This window comes from Poromitra crassiceps (genome assembly GCF_964638095.1).
Source record: "Poromitra crassiceps genome assembly, chromosome: 10".
Classification (NCBI taxonomy): domain Eukaryota; kingdom Metazoa; phylum Chordata; class Actinopteri; order Beryciformes; family Melamphaidae; genus Poromitra; species Poromitra crassiceps.
Genome location: NC_139631.1, coordinates 51,264,084 through 51,289,223, shown reverse-complemented (window position 1 = coordinate 51,289,223; position 25,140 = coordinate 51,264,084). Strand labels below are relative to the sequence as shown.

At 44.3% G+C, this 25,140-nt stretch overlaps 1 protein-coding gene and 1 long non-coding RNA gene across 2 annotated transcripts in view; one reads left to right on the top strand and one right to left on the bottom strand.

The window, feature by feature from the left end:
- Positions 1-1,667, bottom strand: part of LOC310784503 (rasGAP-activating-like protein 1) — a gene marked incomplete at both ends in the record, with an annotated part of 40,282 nt that extends 38,615 nt beyond the window's left edge. Inside the window, one exon of the mRNA XM_083645487.1 lies at positions 1,641-1,667. Coding sequence (XP_083501613.1) covers positions 1,641-1,667 — 27 coding nt within the window. The remainder of the gene's footprint in view (positions 1-1,640) is intronic.
- Positions 1,668-8,504: 6,837 nt separating this feature from the next.
- Positions 8,505-13,643, top strand: LOC310783087. Its single transcript, XR_014553065.1, has 4 exons — positions 8,505-8,607; positions 10,324-10,496; positions 13,140-13,338; positions 13,449-13,643. It is a non-coding gene; the product is annotated as an uncharacterized lncRNA (long non-coding RNA).
- Positions 13,644-25,140: the final 11,497 nt, after the last annotated feature.

Sequence of the window (25,140 nt, the reverse complement as noted above, 5' to 3'; positions counted from 1 at the left end):
GGCTCCTGAAAGGAAACCAAGCTTGTTTTTGGGTGTGTTTGAGTCTAGATTAGTATCAGATTAGCATCTTTGGTTTCATTGGCTATTGTTCCAATGGAATGTCAGCTGCTGTGCAACGCTGATGTCCATCCCCATGCAGATCCTACTGATACCACCTTTTCTATAAACCATATGTGTGTGTGTGTGTGTCTCTCTCTCTCACACACACACACTACCAGAGACTCATACACACACACACACACACACACACACACACACACACACACACACACACACACACACACACACACACACACACACACACACACACACACACACACACACACACACACACACACACACACACACACACACACACACCAATTAGACCAAATACAGGTTCTGCATGGTTTTGGTTGATATCCATTTTCACCCTCTATACGTCGGCTCCCTCTCTCAACCCCCAAAACGACCCCCCTCTGAGATCCTCATTCTCTTCAACGTTAAGAATGTGTGCTCAGGGTCGGGCACAGTCGTGGGGTCGCTGGGATTTAAAGACGAAGGGGAAAGGTCATGATGATTTAAGGGGGCTGAATATTCTGGATTAGCAGGGGTTTCTTGTGGTCCCATGGTCTTCACATGTTCATCTTGTCAGGCGCCCTGGAATTCTGATCAGCACCTCAGATTGGGCATCAAGTTGGCTCAACCTTATTCCAGACTGATGCCAGGTGTGAAAACTCCATGAAGAAGGGTCATTACAAAACAGGATTTCACTGAACGAGTATATCCAAAACTGCCATATGAAAATAATATGTCCATCCCAATACTTGCACAATAGAAATAAATGGAATAGCCTAAAGAATCTTCATTAATGTACAATCACTTATCTGCTGCACTCTTGCAGACTATGTGGTAAAAGAATGTGCAAACCATTTCACCAAGCAGGGCCAATGAGAATTAAAAATATATATTAGGGCTGTCAATGTTAGCGTTAACGCAAATTCCTTTTAATGGCAATTTTTTTTGGGACACGCAATAAACGTGCAGCGCGTAGCTATATATATTTATATATATTATATACTAGAAATTCCTAGGCTCGGCCTCACCTGCTGCATGACCTTGCATACACAGCTCACCTGCCGCGTGTCACAATGCTTATGACATCATCAGTGATGTCACTCACTGATGACAGCATCTAATGTGGGACAAAGATTTTAACAAACAAACATTGGATTTTTGCAGTTTAAGATAAACTATTAAGATTATGGAAGCAAATCTGCAGTCAGTCAATATTATAATGAATTAGCAAAGGAAACAGCAGGTCAAACAAATCAAAACATGTCAACAAAAAGTCTCATTTCATTGTGTGGTCTGTATTTTAGTACTGTGAGTCTGCAATAAACCTGCATGCAATGCTGCTCCCTGTCTGTGAGTCGAGGGACTGCGGCATCTTTTCATCCAGACTTGACTGATGGTCATTTATCTGTCAGCCTTCTTCTCAGCACATCAAACTTTCCATCTTAAGCCATGGAGCGGGTGACAGCTTCAGGATTCACCCCGTCAGGCAGGTCTCCACTCTGATCTCCTGATCTTCTGTTGAAATGTCTTCATCACCTCCTTCTCTTGGAGGTCTCACATGCTTCTTCTCTTGGAGGTCTCACATGCTCCTTCTCTTGGAGGTCTCGCATGCTTCTGGGCAACACAGTTCACTTGCTGGACCATAGCCAGAGAGACTGAGCACCATCCATCAGAAGTCCAGGAATGAGAAGGGAGAAGATTTCATACACTGTATTTTAAACTACACCAAAATGACCAAAAAGTAGTTTAACTACTTGACTCACTACGCAAATATGAATGTTGTTGAACCACCAGCAAGCTACTACAAAATGTAGTTCAACTACATGTAGTTCGCTACTCCCCAACACTGATTATGTATATACCTATATACAGTATATATATATATATATATATATATATATATATATATATTCACCAATAATAAAAAAGCTTCAGGTGCACGGCACAAAAGTAACAGTCAAATCAACAAGGAACGCCAGCACGCTATGAATGTCCTTTCAAGGTTTTATTCCGTCATCGAGACCATACACAACGGACGTTTAAACCAACAGGCCTTCTTCAGCGTTGTGATACATAAGGCGGAAATGACAATTATATACAGGTAGCATCCGGAAACACAATCAATTAAGCCAAAAAATTCAGCAAATAGTTTCTTTCCAAATACACCACAAAACAGTAGTATAGGAAACAAATACATATAAGATATGTGAAACATATAGCAGATGCTTTGGAAGCTCTTAATGCTGCAGTAGTAAGCTCCAAGCAGAAAAAGGGGGAAGCACGGGCAATGGTCCCGCTATGATCAGTCAGGAAGTTTAGCTAGAGAATCACATCATTAAAATAGAGCAAGTACATAGAAATACCAACATAGAAATATAGAAAATAGGAAATAGAATTACACACTTTCCTTAAAGAAAACAGTCCAATAAAAGCTCTTTAAGGAGCCCAATAAGGAGCTTTTATTGGGCTTTTAAAAATGTATTGGGCTAAAAAAAAATATATATTTAAAGTGTTGGGTAAACTGTACAGAAGCAACATGGTCTGAAATGTAATGTATTCTAATAAAACCTTTTGATGTTTAAAACAATCTATGAATTGTTGATTAAGCAATATACCACTAACCACAATGCATAACCTGACCCATTTTTTTTTTACAAGTTGTACTTTACAGCTCTCCTTTAGGCCACACAAGACACGCATGTAGCCATTTGACAACATTTATTTAAATGCATTTGTTGAGTCACCAAAGAACTCACATTTGAAGACAATGAGCCTCTTGTGCATTCTCGGTCTCTGTCCATACTGCTGGCGTTTTCTTTTCAGTGCTTGGGTCTGTTCAAACTAGTGTAACATGGTAGAGCCTCTTCCTTTTGTCAGGTGAACCGACAGGAAATGATTGTTGGCACAAAGCCAGGGCTGAGAGGGTTCTCCTTTGTTGTGCCTGGTGAGAGAGAATGGAGGGTTTCATTAGCACGTGATAATAGTGAGATACAATGGTGACATAACCTATGACATCACAGCTGCAGTTATGACATCACTTATGACATCATTGATGACCTCATAGTTGCAGTGACAACATTGATGACCTCACAGCGGAGTGACAGATTATGGAGGTCAAGTCCATGAGGTCGATGTCATAAGTGCAGTTGTGATGTCATCAGTGATGTCATACATGCCAAGATATAAATACCGTAAGCGATGTTCTGTTCTGTGTTGTTCAATTGCTAAGTACTTGATCGCTGCATTACTACCTCAGCTAGGTAATGCCCCAATAAAATATCTCTGTGATTCTGATCAATCAGGTAGGTACTTTTATTAATCCCAAAGGGGAAAATCCCTGTGTGTTCCAATTCAAATAACCCAGCACATAATAAGTGGAAGATGCAACTTCCTTACAGTTATGTAGGCTATGATTATTGTGAACAGGTAATGTAGCCACTTTGAAAGCCTTGAAAATGCATCACTTTGGGTGAGCTGTTGGATGTTGACTGGGCACAGATGGTGAGGATTTCAATCAATATTGAACACACATACGATTGCTATCATTCTATGTAAAAATTATATAACGGTAATATATTTCCTTTAAAGTAATAGTGAGTTAACAAATGAATGCCATGGGTCTGGTTATTGAAACGGATCCCCATTAGCTGACGCTAGTTTGATAGTTTTGTTTGTAAAGTCTCGTAGGCTATGTCAGACGGGTTAACGTAAAACAACCAGCTCACATTTTAACATGATTTGAACCATTCCTTCAAATGAAATACACAAGCTTCCAAATTAAGATTTTACTTTTAGCCAGTTCAGTTATATATGTTTAGCATCTTTGATTTAGCAGGCTAACGCTAAGCTAACGCTAGTTCCAGTATTTCCCTTTGAAACTCACCTGTGAGTCTGTGACCATGTGCACTGCAGAGACGAGTACTTTCGCTTGGTGTTGCTGCGAGCCATTTGTGACGTCACGTCTGTTTTCTTCCACCGGCCACCGCACAGCACAGCGCATGCGCAGGCGGCACTGGATAGCGGCCTGCAGGTGCTCTTGCTCGCTGCTACTAGTAGTAGCGCTGCTGCTAACTGCTACTGCTAGCTCATAAAGTTGAGCTTTTTTTTAAGCTTTGCTGCTGTCTATTTCTCCCTCTCCTTTCTGCTTTCTCTTCAGAAAATTCACTCATGTGCTGCGTACGTTTAGTGATTTTCCTCATGCACGTTGTCACATGACCACAACATTACCCACAATTCCACGGGCGCACTTTTAGCACATCAAATCGCCGATTAATCCTCATATAAACTGCATTTTAAAATAAAAGATGGATATATGAGTCCGTAAAACACGTTAGTTTTATGTCATTGTATTGTTATATATTTGGTGAATGAATGAAAGATGTCACGTAAGTGACACCATGATACAGATGCTGTTTGGTCTGAGAGGTATAAATAGGGCTCGTTCACGAGTGTAGTTCAGGCAGAGGGGGGTTGAACCGTGTAGTAGAGCGTTTGGCTTGGGCGTTTGACCTGGATACGGAGATGACAACAGCCAGAGCCGTGCGGAGCTCGAGAAGAATGAGGCATCGCCAACAAGAATGAGGCATCGCTAACCAGTCGAACAAGCTCGACAACGCACCTTCCTCTGCTTTTATGCTTCTAAAGTTTTGTTCAATGTACAATGATCACATTTTATTCTGGCGACCAGACTGATGATCACGGACATACAGTAGGAGCGCTTAGCTTTATTTGCCTTCAGTCAGTGATACTCAACCCGAGGCTGGAGTTTCATTTCTTTTTTAATTGTGATTTCTGATTCTGACCACATGGATTTTGACTACAAAAGTGGATCCAGAGGCGAAGCTACAATTGCTACATGCAACTTGTATTTGAAGGCTCATATTTGCCAGCCTTGCGATGACAATGAGTCAATCTGACTTTCAGCAGAAACACTTGAGTCATAATTGTGGTGCACACGGCAGTTTGGCTGAGTCAGCATTGGCACTTCCAAGTCCTGGTTGTGGTTACTATTCCTGTGGCTACAAAACCGAAATAACTCAGATTATTAAATGGCCTAGATATATGTCTACAAAATAGGTTACTTTTTGTATATGCGTGTGTGTGTGTTTATACCTCAGCTGTGGATTGGAGGAAACTTCATTATTGGCACAGCAGAGATGAATGTCTAATCTGGGCTGTCAACTACCCAACAGGAAATGTAATCGCTTTCATTGTCGGTAAGTCAAAAATATAAGCGATGTGTTGTAGGCTATAGTTTTTGAGATATTATAACAGCATAATTCCTATCCATACACATACAGCAAGATGCCCAAGGTGTTCACGGGTGTAACCACTGGAGGGCAGTAACGTTAAACCTGTGGGACGAATTTACCGCAAACACACAAGAAGAAGAATGGGAAATATAACAACAACACCAGCAAGAAATCATCAGACGACAAGGTCTGTGTCAACAACTTTGTACGGTACTTTAACTTTGGAGTGAAGTTATTCATTTCCACTGTATTACTGTAGCAAAAAACATAACCTTTCATTCAGTGGGCATCAACTAACGTTAGCTAACGTAACAGCTTGCTCGTGCTTGTATGCTAAGTAACGTTAACTAGTCGGCTAACGCTGCTAGCTAACGTTATATTAAGTTAATAATGTTAATAAACCAGCTGTATTTGTTCAGCACATTTCTTATGGAAGTTACACAATGCTGCCTGTGAATAAAACAAACATTAACAAGGAGTTTAGGTCAGTTAGCATATCGGCAAGACTTGCACTGCTAACGTTAGCTAGCGTTAAAAAAGTTATTTTTTGTTTCCTAATGACTCGTGTGTGTGTGTGTGTGTGTGTGTGTGTGTGTGTGTGTGTGTGTGTGTGTGTGTGTGTGTGTGTGTGTGTGTGTGTGTGTGTGAGAGAGAGATGTAGACTCCTCTGGGCCAGCTGGAGGACATCCAGATACCTCCAGTAAGACACACCCAGGCACAAATATGTACATACACAGGTTACATGATGTAAATAGGCTACGTACATACATACACAGGTTACATGATGTAACTATGTACATATACAGGTTACATGATGTAAATATGTACATACACAGGTTACATGATGCAACTATGTACATACACAGGTTACATGATGTAACTATGTACATACACAGGTTATATTATACCTGGTTTACATTAGAGCTCCATGACCAGCATCACATGGTTTTGACTTCAATGGTGCATGCTCCACAGAGCACACTGACTTTTGAATGGATACACCAGAAAACAATCAATTCAACTTGACTTGAATGAGGGAGAATCCATGAGTCAGCCATCGAGAATTGAACCTGGGTGATTTTTTTTATAGCTTGGATGCAGCCAATGGACACAACACAATCTTTCAATGCTGGTAAAGGAATCATTCCTTCAATGCCTGATGGCTGTAGTGGAGCAGGGCTGCTAGACTACCACATGAAAACTACACGACCTAGACTACTAAAGTACAGAAACTAGAAGCTTGTGAATAGGGCCTGGACATATAAAAGCGATATAAAAGCCATTAGCTGATAAACCATTATAGGTGTAACCGAAGTGAATCAGCGCTGATTCCTCGTGAGTCCCGAGTGGTAGCGAGTAGGTTGGTTAAACTCACTCCCACAGTATAAAGGCACGTTAATCAGCTCGAGAGAGAGAGAGAGAGAGAGAGAGAGAGAGAGAGAGAGAGAGAGAGAGAGAGAGAGAGAGAGAGAGAGAGAGAGAGAGAGAGAGAGAGAGAGAGAGGTGTTAAAGGGATACTTTAGATTTTTTTTGTATGTGGCGTTGTATGAGGTAGCCTACTGGCCGACAGTCAGTGTTGCCACAGAGGCATCAGACAGCATCTTCGAGGACACATATGGGCCTGGATAGGGCTGAACAATTAATTGAAATTTTATCGAAATCACAATATGGCCAACTGCAATTTTCAAATCACAGGAGGCGCAATATTTGTCAAAGGAGAAATGTGTATTAAAATACCATTTTAAATGAAATATTGTCGTGCTGCAGAGATGTCCTGGCCTACAAACATCATATTCTAGAGACATAAGAAAACATCTTTGTTTGATACCCGTAAAAATCACGCCATAATAATTTTAATGTTTATCAATCAAAATTAAAATAAAAAAATGATGATGTAAAAATCATCATTCCCTCTGATATTGCTAACCATATCGCAATTGCAATATCAATAATCACAATTAGATATTTCTTCAAAATCGTTCAGCCATATTCAAAATCTGAATGGTGTGGTGGCACGATCACAATCAATTTAACCTCAAATGTAAGTGATAGGAATGATCTAACAGTTACAGAATTGTTCAGCATTGGCTAGTTATTGTATGCAAACATTTCTTATAACAACTGAGTTAGTATCTGCTGAAGTGAGTGTTGGTGATCTTGTTTGCAGCTGGCTGCTTGTGTGTAGAGACTGGGAGCTGGTGCAGGGGCAGAGCACCACCAACATCTGGCCACCATGACATCTGGCCCGCACTGAGAGGTTTTGTCTCCACCGCCTTCCACCATGAGCTGCTCCAGCTGACAGACTCACAGGCTCACTGCCACCCTCAAACAGGTGATTGAACAGAGGCAGGGGTATGGTGCTTTGCCCTTTAGATTATAGAGGGGTGGGAACCCAAACCAAAATGGCGGGTCCTGGGTCCCATAAACACAAAGTTTGTATTGGACGTCTGGGTAGTGTAGAGTTAAAAGCACTCACCTACCACCACGGAGACCCGGGTTCAATTCCCAGCAGCGGTACTTCTGGCTTGGTCAGACGAACCAGTGTTCAGCCGGATAATCTTCACACATGAGGACCACTTTCATGAGTTTTGAAGTGTAAATGCGAGCCCTAGAAGTAAAAAGCTCATGCTAAACTAATCCAGAACTACACACAGTGTCGCATAGGCTTCCCTGTCACGTCACCACTCAACCTGGAGTGTTGTTGATGTGTGCGCTGCTGTGCACTGATTACCCCGGGCTGAACCAGGTGAGGGAAAGAGAATTTCCGTGTTCGTCCTTTGAAGTGATGACGTTATTGACGTATAATATCGCCGTCGACTCAACAGTGTAGTCTCATTTAGCCGTTTGCTAGCTAGCCGCCCTTTTAACGGGCACGTAAAAGCTTAAAAACTCATAAAAGTGGTCCTCATGTGTGAAGATTATCCTACTGAACACTGGTTCGCGTTTGATTAAGCTTGCATTGCCCAGAGACCTTATTAGAAGCATCGCGCCAAAAACCCATTCAAAAATCCCATAGGCGAAAACAGTGAAGAACCAGGAAGTGTTAGCATCGATGATTTCCGGACTCATTTCTGGGCCTCTCTATTTGTTGTAATGTGTAATACTTCTCCATTATACTGCCACTAGAGGTCTCCCCTGCAGTGCTGCTGTCACAGCTGAACTATATCTTTATCTTCCAGTGGTAACAGGGACGATCAGTTGCCCCGCACATGTGTACTAGCCTTCCTCAATTGCCTCAATTCCTCCAATCCGCTGCACGAAAGACTGATGGAGGATCTGGTTACCCGTGCTGAGAAAGGTGGGCCATAAGATGAGAAGAAGCTCTGCCACATTATGAGCAAGACTCTGATACTCTTGTACTTATGTGCAAGAGTCTTGTCTTGTACCGGCATGGTTCTGCGCAACCTCGACTTGGCGCCCTGTCGCCGAATGGCGGCGACAGCGAGACTGTGCATACTCGAACGTTAACTCGGCGCGTTGGCTGCGGTACACGTCCAAAACGTTATCGTGTCGTTTACCAAGAACTTGCAATCATGTCGGTGGGAGGACATTTTATTGTCCCTCCATTTCAAAAGTCATTCCGGTGAGCCTGCAGAAGGCTTTGCTAGATGAGGGACAAGCACTGTTGAATGAGGAAATGGCATTTCCTCATTCCTCACAACAAGGAGTTGACGCCGCAGAGTCACATTTTCAAGGAGCTGCACGCCCCCTCCGCCGAGCTGCGCTCCCCGGCAGGATAAATCTGGGTGGGGAAAGTGAAAAGGCAGCGCTTGCCCCTCCCTCATTACCACCACTGAGGTGCCCTTGAGCAAGGCTCCCCCAACTGCTCCAGTGGAGCTGCTCAGTGGCCAACAGATCAGACTGTGGTTGTACTGGTCAGCTTCAGGTATGAATGTGTGTGTGAATGTGAACAGGGCACTCCTGAAAAAGAGAGCATTGCTCTCAGTGAGACTCCCCCTGTATAAAGAACGACAAAAAAGAAAGAAAAAGAAAGGTGCTTTGGTTTGGCGTCTGGGAAGTGCAGTGGTAGATTCCCTGCCTATCAACATGAGGGTCGCAGGTTGGAGCCTCCGTGTTACCTCCGGCTTGCTCTGACGTCCATACAGGCACAATTGGCCGTGTCTGCGCTGCAGTGCTGTAGTGTTAAATTTGTCGTCAATTTTTTTTATTGAGTCTTAAGTCGTGTCTCCTGTGACAAATGTATAAAAAGAAATAGAGTCCGCACACTGCTTGACTTGCTCCCAGTCGATTTATTTTTGACGTTTCGGTCAACAAGGACCTTCTTCAGACAAATGTCCCCGTTAGTTTTTATCATATTTAGTCAACCTCATCCTGTTTTTATTTAGTCAAGTTTTAGTGGCCACTTGTATATTTGGCAAATAAGTGATTGTGATCATTGATCCATTCCCTTCTTTCTTTCCAAACGCTGAACATTGTGTTCATCAAGATCATCTTCACAAATGAGGACCACTTTTATGATTTTTTAAGCCTTTTCTGAAAATCGTGATAAAAAAAAATCACATTTACGCTTCAAAAATCATGAAAGTGGTCCTGATTTGTGAAGATGATCTTGCTGAACACAAAGTTTGCCGTTTCATAAACTGTTGTTAACCACAGACAGACCTTATTTCAGGCATTTAACCAACATTCACACACAAAAATCCCATCGACTTTGGGTCTTAGGCAGGTCTTAGGACTCATTCCTGCGCTACTCTGTATTAGCATTTGTGATGCTCTAACCAGTAATGGTTGGTATTTTTACTTGATAAAATGACTTTAATGATTAATCAATTAGTCAAATCAATTAATTGACTTCATTGTGTCAGCACTAAGTCACTGACATGCCAGGTTGGGGTAAGACTAAAATCAAAGACATGCTCCAGTAATGATTACATGTTAAAGTAACCTCTATGTGGCTTTAACCTGAAAAGGAGCAGTTTAACCAGTGAGTGCCGTGGATGGTTGCTCCTTCTAATCAATCTGATGAAACTCAAATGTCCAGGTCTTCCTCCAGGTTCTGTGAGAAGTTTGCTGGTCCCGGCCAGGCAGAGGACTCCCCTTCGGCCCACATAGTGAACTCTGCCAGCTGCTTCCTGGACGTCAACACCAATGGTGACCTGGTGACCCGGGCCTACCATGTCGGGTGGGCAACATTTTTTCCCTGAGGGCCATACTGACTTACATCAAGTAAGCGAAGGGCCACACATTGGAGATTATACCTGCCAACACTCCTGATTTTCGCGGGAGTCTCCCTATTTTTAACCCTCTCTCCCATTGTGATTGATAATTTCTTGTTAATCTCCCGATATAATAGTGATACAAAGCCAATGGCTGTAGCAGATGAGATTTATTAACATAATTCTGCCTTTTATTGATTTTTTGGGGGTCGTTTTGTTTTTCTTTGAGTCCGGCCCTGGGGCTGCATTTTGCTCATGTGTGCTCTAGACTCTAGGACCCAGGGCCACAAGAAATGACTGTAGAACAGTCATTTCTTACACATGAGATTACTTTTAGCCTTTTAGTCATAAAGATTATTGAAAGATATTCCATATTCCAGACTGAAATGTTATAACAGAAGTGGAGTATTGGCCAGAATGACATGAACATTTGGACACTTATTCAGCGGGTATCTTGCATGTTGTGTTCAGGTGCACTGTAAAAAAATATATATACCATATATATATATATATATATATATATATATATATTTTTTTTTCAATTCCACCGCGGGCCACACAAATAAGATGAATTGATCTCTCCTTCCTCGATCCATTTTGCTTTAGATCTAAACAAGTAGGGGTGCTCCGATCCGGCTAAGCCACGATCCGATCCGATTCCGATTCCTGGGGTCACGATCCGATTCCAGAATCGATTCTCGATTCCAACGATTCTCGATTCCAGAATCTAGAATCGATTCTCAATTATGTAGTTTTATATTGCAATAACACACAAAGGTAAATCTAAGACAAAAAATGACAAATGTATTAATGCTGAACTTCAAATTCAACTAATGAAGTATTACAGTCAGGGCCTAAATACATTTTGCAAACAAGGGGGAATTTCCCCCTTATGTTCTTCAGATAAGATGGATTTATAGGCTGGGGGGATCTGTAGACTTTGAGAAGGATTTATAGATTTTGGGGGGAATACATTAACCAGAGTTCTTAAGTGCAAGAGGTGGTGGCACCGTGGCAGTACAGTACACAAATGACATGAACATTTGGACACTTATTCAGCCGGTATCTTGCATGTTGCGTTCAGGTGCACTGTACTTTTTTTTTTTTTTTAACAATACAAAGAAGAATCGATTCTTGGGAGTTTGGAATCGATCCAGGAATCGTGGCATTAAGAATCGGGATCCTTTCAAGAATCAAATTTTTTGGAGCACCCCTATAAACAAGCCCCCTATTGCCTTCCTTGTGTAGATATCATCCAATTAGGTTTTCAGTGTGAGTTTCCTTTTGTCAGCATCAGTAATTGTGGGTTTATTGCAACAGACTTATCTCTCTTGAACTGAAACAATCCACCCAGTAAGAAGAGGCCAATTTGACAAGTCTTGTCTATATGTGATATGAAAACGCTTCTTGTTCTAAATTTCAGAAATTCTCATTTGCAGGTATAAGAAGAAATATTGGAATCTTCAGAAACATCACTGATAATAAATGTACCTCCTGACAGTAGAGCTCAGAGTGTAACAGGCTGCCATTACATTTCAGTACAGTGGGACGGCTTTAGCTCAGGAGGTAGAGCGGGTCGGCCAATGACGCAAGGGTTGGCGGTTCGATCCCCGCTCCCTCCCAGCTGCTGTCGTTGTGTCCTTGGGCAAGACACTTAATCCTCCTTGCCTCGTATGATTGGTATGAATGGTATGATTGGTATGAATGTAGACATGAATGATGGTGGTTCGGAGGGGCCGTTGTACGAATGGTGTGAACGAATAATGATTCTGTGAAGCGCTTTGAGCCTTGGAAAGGCGCTATATAAATCCAATCATTATTATTATTATTATTATTTCCAATATGCACTATGTGTGCTATGTGCTCAGATCAGTTAACAACTGCTACCTACCCAATTACCACGGGCAATTGATGTAGGCAGATATAAAAGTAGGCTACTATTCCTGGAGAGCTGTGTTTGTGCGCTTTCTGTTATCTTTGTGTTGTGGAAGATGAATTTCCTCATTGGGGCCAGGTGTGATGAGTGCAGAGGATTCAAACATAGAAATATAAATCATATACATCTATTGAGTGTAGTAGGATGATCGGGAAATTGCAGTATGGGATTGGATCCAGTGATTCAGTGATGCTAATGTACCAATGAGTGTTGAATGAAACCCTTGATCTGTTTGACCAGTTAATTGATGCTGATTGTCTGCTCTGTGTTGGGGGAGGGGCTAGAGTATTTAGCTAGCTCTCAACCTTGTGTGGGTGCTCACTCAGATGTTCACCCTAGATGGGAGACCGGACTGCTGGCCTGTTTAACTAGGACCCCAAGTTATTCATGGGATTAGCCTAGGTGTAGGATTTCAGTTTAGTTCTATTTTGTCTAGTTCTTTTTGAATCATTAACCTTATTTCAGTTAAAAACTCATCTTTTCAGACTACATGTTCACCCCCTGTATCAACCTCTCTAGTTCCCATGCACTTTGGTTCACATGCACTTTTATTTCTTTTCTCTTTTATCTTGCTGCCTCCTATTCTTCTATCCTCACTTTTCTATTGCCTGTACATCTGTTTTTAATTCTTTGCTGTTTATACATTTGTTCCTTGTTTTTTTATTTTTTTATTGCTGTAGCTACTGTTTTATAACCTGGTTGTATGTCGCTTTGCAGAAAGGTGTCTGCCAAATATCAATACATTAAAGTAAAGTTCAGCTTTGACGCGCTGCCTTTGGAGGTCCGAGGGAAAGACGGCAGGGTGAGGTCGGCACCAGCTGACCACCAGCTCCCTGCCGTCCCCGGCCTCCCAAGCAAGTTGGAGCAGTCGCTGCTTTGCGTGGCAGATAATCTCCTCAACTGCTATTCCCCTGACGTGAGTGATGGTTGGATTTTGAAGTGTGTGTGTGTGTGTGTGTGTGTCTTATGTGTCTGTGTAGTTATCATGATGACTAACTGAGATTGAATCTGCTCCACCCTGTGTAGTCCCAGTCCACCCCTCCAGAGTGCCTGGTGTGCTGTTTCAGTCTGCTGACCAGTGTACTAGCAGGTTTCATCTCCACTGGGCTTCTGACTGAGGAGGAGGCCTGCTGCTCTCAGCTCTTCACTAAAGCCAAATGTATAGGTGTTCCCCTCCCCTGCATAGACTCTGTAGTCTGTACTGTAGCAGGGCTGCACTGCTCACAGGTATTTGGAGGGTGGGGCTTCCCTTTCACATGATCGTTCTCTGCTCACAGGAATATTGTATAGGCACTATGGTTCTGACACGTGCATTCTTTACTATTGGTTGGTTGTTATTTTGGTGATGTAGGATTTTGAAAGGTGTGATAGAAAATTCATCTCATGCGCATGCGCTGGCGTTGTTTCTGCCCGTCAAACAGCTCCGTGAAATTTTACCTTTTTCTACTAATTTTACACAACTTTAACCTTACATCTTTTAGATCCTAGTTGCTTTACCTATCTATTTTAATATAGCGAAAGGTGAAACCGATCTGATGTTCTGATCTCACGTTATCCGGCTAGTTACTAGACCCGATACCCCGGCGGCTTGTTGTTCTTAGCTTGGCTGCTAGCCAGCCGCTTTACTCCGCTCATCTACGCTGATACACCTGGAGGGAACCTCATCTTGCTGCTTACCTGAGACTCATACACCGCAGCAGGCCCTGTTTTTGGGGCCTGTCCCGGTAAGTTTTGCAAACTGTTGGACCTCCTCCTGCCCAGTCTTACACTACCTACCTACCAACCGCTGTGGGCTACCTTGAGTAGCCCTCGCGTGTAAGTTTCGACCTGGGTCCCTAACGTTACCTACTTGGTCTACCTACGTTACAACATTTACACTATCTCGACCCCCATACTGGCCATAGTGTTTTTCTCCCCACAGAAACCACCACCGGACAACCACAATTCGAGTCATGTCTTCACTCACCTCGCCATCCGCCTGTGACCGATGTCCCCATCTCAGCCAGAAGATCACCGAGCTTCAGGAACGAATCTCCGTCCTCTACCAGCTGAGGGATGAGGAGCAGATCCTGGACTCTCTGGTCTCCATATGTCCCCCTGCCCGCGGAGAGCTGGACTCTACAGACTCGGTGGTCACCATCGGTGCCGTCGCTCCCACCTTCCCCCCCGAAGAACTCGACGAAACCGACCCGCTACCGTACGCTGTCAACAACGCTACTGACCGCTGGGAAATGCCGGGTGCCAAACCCAGAGTCCAGGCTTCCTCCACCCCCGACCCGAGAGACCACTGGACTCCTGCAGGTCGGGGTAGACATGGAGGGAAACTCCTTCCACGTTCCCATCCTCCATGCCCCCTCAAACTCCTTTCAACAAATAAATACTCTGTACTCGAGGAGCAGGATTTTCCTCCTCTCCCTGGTCCTCAAACTCCCCCAGCTGCTCCCACTGCCCCTCCCGTTGACCGTCACTCCAAATCACTCACCCCAGCACAAAAACGCATTGGTTCCTTTCACTTCACTCCCTGTCCCACATACGCCCCCCCGGTCCAGTCCCCTGTCCACGAAATACAAACTCGATCCGAGTTGGAAAAGTCTGGTTCCCACAATCTCGCCCGGCTCTCTCGATCAATCTGTGATCAGCCCACGACTAACCCTGTTCCCCCTCCTACACTGACCAGCCCCCCTGCACGACAGCCCCCACCCTTGCTGCCCCCCCTCATTTCTCCCACCACCCTGATTATCGGCGACTCCATTGTGAGAAATATCCGCTTTGTTAACGTCATAACTCGCTGCTTTCCAGGAGCTACGGTATCTGTCCTCCTCGATAAACTCCCTGATCTCCTGGCCTCACTCCCCGCGTCCATCGTGAAAATTATCGTTCACATTGGAACAAATGACACCTCCCTCCACCATTCCACTCTGACTCAAAATGAATTTATCCGCCTCTTTGTCCTCCTAAAAAGTTCTGGGAAGTCAATTTTCCTCTCCGGCCCGATCCCCACGCTGGGCCGGTCAATTGACCGGTTTAGCCGCATCCTCAGCCTTCACAGTTGGTTACAGTCCGTATGTATTATCCACCATATCAAATACATTCACAACTTCGACCTCTTCTGGGCACGATCCTCTCTGTTTGCACGCGATGGCCTCCACCCAAGTCTATTTGGGAGCCACATGCTTGCGGCAAACATACAGTACGCTGTCCACTCATCCCCTCGAGAATGACCACTAATAACATCACGTTCACCTCCCAGCTCTTCTTCACTCCCTCCCCTATTCACAAACAATTGTCATGCGCCCTCTGTTGCTGCTACCTCCCCCTTGCGGAGGGCCCATTCACTCCCACTGCCGCCTCCCCCCACTACTCCCCATCGCTTGAGCTCCCCCTATCGTCTGGGAGGGTATCTGTTTTCTGTCCCTTCTCAAACTGCCAAGAATGACTCAGAAAAATCAGACCCACTCTGTTCCAACATCCCTGTACGTATAAACCTTAGGGTTTCTAGCCGTTCCAACCAAGATAACCATGGTACCGGCGCAAACACAAACAACCTCATACAGCTACCCAAGTCTGACCCCTCCAGTCTCCCTCCCTCCCCCCCCCCCCCTCTGTGCTAAGTTTGCCCTCCTCAACACTCGATCCCTCAATAACAAATCTCACATCATCAATGACATAATCCTGGACCACGACTTGGATTTCCTCTGCCTCACCGAAACCTGGATCAAACAAAACGAATACCTCTCCCTCAATCATGCCACTCCCCCTGGCTACACCTACTTACACCAGCCCCGTGCTGCAGGTCGGGGTGGGGGCCTCGCGGTTCTCCACCGTGCCTGCTTCAAGGCTAAACTTGTCTCCCTCCCCCCCACCACATCATTTGAATGCCTTGCTTTTAAGCTTACTGGTCATCAACCCGTGATAACTATTCTGATCTACCGGCCCCCCACACCTTCCCCCGTGTTCATATCTGAGTTATCCGACCTCCTCATCTCTGTCTCCCCCACCGCATCCATCCTCCTCCTCGGGGATTTTAACATACATGTGGACACTGAAAACGCACCATCAAATGAGTTTCTCTCTCTGCTCGACTGCCTCAACATCACACAGCACGTTCACTTCCCTACACACAATAAAGGCCACACTCTAGACCTTGTTTGCTCTACTCCATCCATCACCCCCCAAAATCTCTCCGGCCTAAACCTCCATGTTGCCGATCACCTCGCTGTCCTCTTCTCTGTTCCTCTCCCCACTACCTCTGTCCGCACTCAACGTCCCATCTCGTACAGAAAGACAAAAAACATCTGCACCATGGACCTCCTTCACTCGCTCAGCCGACACACCACCCCTGACCCCCTTATCCACTCCACCGCTGAAATGGTGTCCTCCTACAATCAAATCCTCTCATCCACCCTCGACCATCTTGCTCCCCTCAAAACCCGTACGGTCTCCTTCACCCACACTGCCCCCTGGTACACACCCCAGCTCCGGTCCATGAAGGCAAAAGGTCGCCAACTCGAGAGACTGTCGAGGAGGACAGGTCTCATGGCACACTTTGAGGCCTACAAGGACCACCTCACCACCTACCGAGCTGCCCTCTGCCAAACAAAAACCGACCACTACTCACACCTCATTGCCAACGGCGAAGGAAACCCCAAAGCTCTCTTTTCCACCATAAACCGACTGCTCCAACCCCCCGTCAGTGCCTCCCATTCCTCATCTTCCTCTGATCTCTGTGACAGATTTGTTGCCTTCTTCCAACGCAAGATCGACACAATCTACAAACAGCTCCTACCGCCAAATTCATTGTCCTCCCCCAAAACTGACCCTGCTACTACCCCAACCCTTCCTGCCTCCTCCCCCACCCCCCAGCCATCCTCTGTCCCTACCTGTCCCTCCCCCCCACTCCATTGCTCATTCCCCGCCTTTATCCCCCTTGATGCAGCCACCATCACCAAGCTCATCTCCGGCGCCAAAGCGTCCACCTGTGCCCTGGACCCGATGCCCACCTCCCTGGTCAAGTCCTGCCTACCCGCCCTCTGCCCCCTAATCACTGCAATTGTCAACTCCTCCCTCACTACCGGCTCCGTTCCCCCTGCCCTCAAAATTGCTGCAGTCACACCAGTTTTGAAAAAACAGGGCCTGGACCCCGACAACCTCAATAACTACCGGCCCATTTCCAACCTCCCCTTCCTCAGTAAGACTCTAGAACGAGCCGTCGCCTCTCAGCTTCAATCTTACATGTCACTCCACAACCTGTCTGATCCACTACAATCCGGTTTCCGGCCTAAACACAGCACAGAGACAGCTTTAATCCGGGTCATAAACGACCTACTCCTGGCTAACGACGCTGGTAACATCACCATCCTTGTCCTCCTCGACCTCTCAGCAGCCTTTGACACCATTTCCCACTCTATCCTCCTCGACCGCCTCGAACACACTCTGGGCATCACTGGAACCCCTCTGGCCTGGTTTCGGTCATATCTAGCCGACAGGCTCCACTACGTGTCCCTCGGCGGGTGCCGATCTGCTTCAGCCCCAGTCAGACAAGGTGTCCCTCAGGGCTCCGTCCTCGGTCCATTCCTCTTCACCACCTACCTCCTTCCCCTCAGCCACATCATCAGGAAACATGGACTCAGCTACCACTGCTACGCCGATGACACCCAGCTATACATCCACACCAAACCTTCTGCCCCCCAGCCCCCCCACTCCCTCATCACCTGCCTCCGTGAAATTAAAAACTGGATGACCACTAACTTCCTCAAACTAAACAGCAATAAAACGGAACTCATAGTAATTGCACCCAAGTCCACACTGCACAAAGTCAGCAACCTCATCCTCTCCATTGACGGCTGCTCCATCTGCCCCTCCTCAGAAGTCCGCAACCTGGGGGTCCTGCTTGACCCAACCCTCTCCTTCCAATCTCACATAAAATCTGTCACTAAATCTGCATTCTTCCACCTCAAAAACATCTCACGCCTCCGTCCCTCTCTCTCTGACACCTCCGCCGAAACCCTGATTCACGCCTTTGTCACCACACGCCTGGACTACTGCAACGGAGTGTTGTTCGGGGTCCCCGCCAAGACCCTTGCCCGGCTGCAGTATGTGCAGAACTCCGCTGCCAGGATCCTCACACGGACCAAACCCTGGAACCACATCACCCCCACCCTGCAGCAACTCCACTGGCTTCCCATAAAACACCGTATCACATTCAAAATTCTCCTCCTCACTTATAAATCCCTGCATGGTCTGGCCCCCTCATACCTATCTGACCTCCTCCACCCATACACCCCTCTACGTAGTCTCCGTTCCTCCGACACTGGACTTCTCACCATCCCCCGCACAAATAGATCCACCATTGGTGACAGAGCTTTTTCTGCTGCTGCACCTAAACTCTGGAACTCCCTCCCACTTCCCATCCGCGACTCCGGTTCTATAACCATTTTCAAAAGACAACTCAAAACCCATCTTTTTCGTCTCGCTTTCCCTGAGCATAGCCTGGGCTCAGCATAGCTCTACTGCTCCCTTTTAGCCCCTTTTTCTTTCTCCTTTTTCTGCCTATTATGTCTCTTTTAGTGTGTTTTGTTCTTATTGTACAGTGTCCTTGAGTCTGAGAAAGGCGCTTTTAAAATTGAATTTATTATTATTATTATTATTACCATTGCACACTTTGTAAGTCTCTCTGGATAACAGAATCAGCTAAATGCAGAAAAGGTGGATGTATAGATGTATCATCCCCTCCTTTAGCAGCTACCCCTCCTAGCCATTTGTGTAGATAATATGTTAATGGAAATCTTGCCTGGTAAACTAGTTCAAAAGCATATAAAAATATAAACCAGTGTTCATTTTGAAATTTGCCCCTGTGCCCTAAATTACTGTTGAAATTGACTCTAAACTTTCAATTGAAAGTTGGCGTGTTCTTGTTGTGCCTGTTAGTCCCTGGCCCAGTGAGTTTGTCTCCACTGTGAAAGTGAAGATGACAGAGGATGGAACCATGAGCGCGCTGAGGTCCGTCATGAAGCTCTGCACGCTGTCAGCCAGCAGAGATGCCAAGGTGAACTAGCCTACACTGTCATCATCCAGTTTGTCATCAGTATCATGTCAAAACAACAACACTATTATTATGTGTTATATGGATCTAGTCAGAATGGACTGTCTAGATCAGTCACACTGAACTACTGGTTCAACTATCCCGCAACCTCAATGGCCACTAGAGGGCCTGGGCCATTAAACTGTGATGTGGGTTGATTTGTCAGAAATTGGCGATCAGTCTCGTCACATTGTTTTCGTTGGTGATTGATAGAGGAGCTTGTAGCTCATTTCACTTGTATTATTATGTAATGCAAAATCAAGATACAACATTGCTGTGGATTCTGTGGTTGTGAGATTTTCAGTATCCTAAATGTGCAGGGTATGTGCTTTCCAAAGAGCCTTTGTAGGTTTAGCTTAAATCCCTTATAGAGCTTAACAGGGACGTGACATCAATCAATCAATCAATCAAATTTGTATTACTTTTTTTATTCTAATTTCTTATACACTTTCTTATACACTTTCTGATTCTCTGACCATTTTTTTCCTGTCATTCATTTTTCCATAGTAAATTTATGAGCATTCCATTGCTTTATCTGTGGTCTGAATCTTCAACACTTGAATTTGATTTTTTTTTTACTAAATGGTTGATACACAAATTTAAATCAGATCATCATATACAGTATATAGGAATAGGAAAGCAGGTAATATGAAATATTGTGTGACACACTGAAACACCTACAGTACAGGCTGGATACTCTGTTTTAGAAATACTGATTAATGGCATTCTGCTAATGGTTTGTCCTCTCAAAATTATCCTCCTGTAGCATAACAAGGGATTTCTTCTCCTTCCAGATAATCAGATTATCAGTGGAAATTATAAGCAAGAATCATTACACTTTTTTAGTTTAATCATCAATTACTCAATTATTCCTCAGCAGAATTCATTTGAATATTCCATTGTAATTAATTGGTGACTGTAAAACCTAATTTTAAAAATTAGAAAATTGAAATAAACCAGTTCATGGCAACATCTCTACCTCTGTTTAAAATTAACCCTGGGGCAGGACACATCTTGCATTTTCAAGAGAGCCAAACACAGGCTATACCTTTGTGAAAATGTGGTGTGCTATTTTGCATGATGGGACATGTAGGCCAACCCGTGGGGGGGGGGGGGGGGGGCTACTGTTTGATATTTCAGCAAATCAAAGCCAATACTGACAACTGACAAGTTATTGTGTTGTTTTGTGTGGGACATGTAGGCCGGCCAACCCAAAAATAAAAAAGGGACACTATAATTGCCAAAAATAGTATGAATCCTTCATTGGGGCTGCTTACAATTAAATTGTTTAGACTGTCAACACAATGCAGGTTACCCTTGGGGTCCCTGGGACCCCACTTTGAGAACCACTGTGTTACAAGTACCAGGCAGGTGCGATTTATTACATGGGGCAATACAATGAGTGCCAGACAGTTTATAAAATAAAGCAAAGGTAATTGTGAGTCAATTTAGTATAATTCTCTGTGATCAAGAACTTATCTGACATGATCTGAACTGCCTGACATAGTAAACCTTGCACGCCTGGTTCTCCCAGCAGGTTCAAGCAAAAACATCTGCCCTAAAATGAGCTTTCCCAGGCAACTGTGATGGTACCATTGATAGTATGTATAATGACACTCAAATTATTTTGTGATGTGATATGTAAGGAATTAGACAAGGGTTGTAAAGGGAAATTTGCTGGGGTCTCTAGAAATAAGGTAACTCCAAAAGGGAGAAAACCATTCTGGAACAAGGAACTGGATTTATTATGGTCAACTGTGCGAGCTGCTTTATTGCAATGTCTGGTTGGCTTGCTGGAGGTAAGCTCTCACAGAGGATCTCAATATCAGGGAGTGCATTTGCTATTTGTTGCAATCTATTTCTGCACAGAGGTGAGATCTTGGATTTATTTTTGATATATCTCATTCGGAATAAATTGCATAAACACTATGTGACAATTTTTCAAATCTCTAGGGACCTTGTTCATACCATGTTTGACAGAGCAGGAATTTACATTTATCATCCATCAGTGGCTTGTGCAGTCTAAAGATAGCCAGCAGCCACTTTCGCTATTTGATCAAAATGGCTGCTTTATCTAGTGATCTTTTAATCAGAACACCTACCGTACATGTTTGCTCAATCACTAATGTGGCTTCGCAGTCATATAAACAAAATATAACATTTGAAAACCAGCACCCTCTTCTGTACTTTCTTGTATATTTCCTTTTACTTTCTTCCATTTTATTTACAACAGTTCATTCATTTTGCTCAACACCTCATGCTGGTAGCCATGTCAGTGGAGAGGTAGGTTAACTTATCACTACTAATGGATCAGATCCAGTTGGATCCATAGATAGATTGCTGGAGATGATGGATATTGTAACGAATCGGGTATTTGTTACAAGGAACCGGAGACTTGAAGTTGGTACAGGCTTTTATTCTTGGCTTCACAACAGCTCCTAGCCGCTAGCTTCGCTGCTAGCTCTTCATGCAACCACCCGGTCAGCTCGCTCACATAGCCTGACTGACTTCCGCCACGCGGCCGCTGGTCCCATATACCCCCTTCCCCCTAGGAACACACCCACACACATTAGTTCCTAGCTAACACGGAAGCACCACATTACAGGTCAAACCCAGATTCGCTACATATCCCCCACTCAACTTTAATTGTCGCTCTCACGCGACACCCACAACCCACACATATCCCCCTGTACCAAAACACACCCAACACAACATTTTTCCATCACCATCCAAATAGTCTCTTATTATTTCACCACTTCTTAATTTCCGTTCCACCACCACCATTTGCATTTCTTTTCATTCCTTCCTCTTTTCCCATTCCTTTAAATTCAACCCCCATTTCAGTTCACATTCCCATTCCAATAGCCCTTTTCTTTTTTACACACATTGTGGAGAGGAAGACATTAGCATTCTTCTTTATGCTGATGACATTATTATGACGGCAGAAACACAAGTTGATTTACAAAAGAAGTTAACGTGCAGATAATTGTTGCAGGAAATGGAGAAAATGGAAATGATGCATGTTAAAAACACAAACAAGCATACAAGTGTTTTTCTATTTCAATGTTGGGATAAGGAGCTGAAATATACAAAGAATTATAAATATCTTGTACTTGTCCTGACATACGGCTCTGCTGTCCCAAACAAAAACCCTTTGCAGGAGGGTCAAACTCATTTTAGTACACATGGGATCCAATGTGGTCTCAAGTGGACCAGACAAAGAAAATCACTGCATAATAACCTCTAAATAACAACACCTCTGAGTCTTTGAGTGTAAAGATTAGGCCTACAGCAGGTACATTTTAAGAGCACGTTTTCACATAGTTATCTCAGCTACCATAAGCCTATCATATCCTATCTAATGTCTCTAACTTATGCTTTGCGATTAACGGCAACTGTGCACTTCTTCTCTATATTCAAAGGTATGGAAAATAGTTCACCATTTATTTAGTCATGAATAACATGAAGAGGCCACTTGGTATTGTAACTTGCTCCTGAAACCTGCTGCCTCTTAACCTTCACAAGTGCCTCAATATTAGGTGTTAAATCTCAGGCTTGAAAAATTGACATGTCAGAGTAAATGTGACACTTTGCAAAGTCATCCTGTGGGCCGGATTGGACCCTTTGTGTTTTGTTTACCAACATCCTGCTCCCTCGTATAGAACAGAGAGAAGCTTGTTCCTGCTGCGGACAGTGGAGGCGCTCTTCAGCAGGTTAGATGCAGCGGTGTTTCTTCACAGTATTTGAGTGTCTGAACACTTTCTTACAGCGGACACAGTAGTAGGGTTTAACTCCAGTGTGGATGTGTTTATGTGTTGTTAGGTTATCTAACCGACTGAACCTGCTCCCACATTGGTCACAGCTGTAGGGTTTAACTCCAGTGTGGATGAGTTTATGTGTTGTTAGGTTATCTAACTGACTGAACCTGCTCCCACATTGGTCACAGCTGTAGGGTTTAGCTCCAGTGTGGATGTGTTTATGTGTTGTTAGGCTACCTAACTGACTGAACCTGCTCCCACATTGGTCACAGCTGTAGGGTTTAACTCCAGTGTGGATGTGTTTATGTGTTGTTAGGTTATCTAACCGACTGAACCTGCTCCCACATTGGTCACAGCTGTAGGGTTTAACTCCAGTGTGGATGAGTTTATGTGTTGTTAGGTTATCTAACTGACTGAACCTGCTCCCACATTGGTCACAGCTGTAGGGTTTAGCTCCAGTGTGGATGCGTTTATGTGTTGTTAGGTTATCTAACTGACTGAACCTGCTCCCACATTGGTCACAGCTGTAGGGTTTAGCTCCAGTGTGGATGTGTTTATGTGTTGTTAGGTTATCTAACTGACTGAACCTGCTCCCACATTGGTCACAGCTGTAGGGTTTAGCTCCAGTGTGGATGCGTTTATGTGTTGTTAGGTTATCTAACCGACTGAACCTGCTCCCACATTGGTCACAGCTGTAGGGTTTAGCTCCAGTGTGGATGAGTTTATGTGTTGTTAGGTTATCTAACCGACTGAACCTGCTCCCACATTGGTCACAGCTGTAGGGTTTAACTCCAGTGTGGATGAGTTTATGTGTTGTTAGGTTATCTAACTGACTGAACCTGCTCCCACATTGGTCACAACTGTAGGGTTTAGCTCCAGTGTGGATGTGTTTATGTGTTGTTAGGTTATCTAACTCAGTGGTTCTCAAATGGGGGTCCGGGGACCCCCAGGGGTCCTTGAGGCGGTTCCAGGGGGTCCCCAGCCAAAAGGGGGGTAATTTATTTTCCGCTATAATTCCATTCATAAGTAACACAATAACTATTTTGGTCATGGGTTTTATACACGTTCTATAATAAAACATCTAAAAGCATCGATCTTATCATATGGGGGTCCATGGGACAAAATCATATCAAATGGGGGTCCGTGGTCTAATTTTTGTCAGTTTAGGGGTCCTTCATGTGAAAATATTTGAGAACCACTGATCTAACTGACTGAACCTGCTCCCACATTGGTCACAGCTGTAGGGTTTAACTCCAGTGTGGATGCGTTTATGTGATGTTAGGTTATCTAACTGACTGAACCTGCTCCCACATTGGTCACAGCTGTACGGTTTAACTCCAGTGTGGATGAGTTTATGTGTTGTTAGGTTATCTAACTGACTGAACCTGCTCCCACATTGGTCACAGCTGTACGGTTTAACTCCAGTGTGGATGAGTTTATGTGTTGTTAGGTTATCTAACTGACTGAACCTGCTCCCACATTGGTCACAGCTGTAGGGTTTAACTCCAGTGTGGATGAGTTTATGTGTTGTTAGGCTACCTAACTCACTGAACCTGCTCCCACATTGGTCACAGCTGTAGGGTTTAACTCCAGTGTGGATGCGTTTATGTGATGTTAGGTTACCTAACTGACTGAACCTGCTCCCACATTGGTCACAGCTGTAGGGTTTAACTCCAGTGTGGATGCGTTTATGTGTTGTTAGGCTACCTAACTGACTGAACCTGCTCCCACATTGGTCACAGCTGTAGGGTTTAACTCCAGTGTGGATGAGTTTATGTGTTGTTAGGCTACCTAACTGACTGAACCTGCTCCCACATTGGTCACAGCTGTAGGGTTTAACTCCAGTGTGGATGCGTTTATGTGATGTTAGGTTACCTAA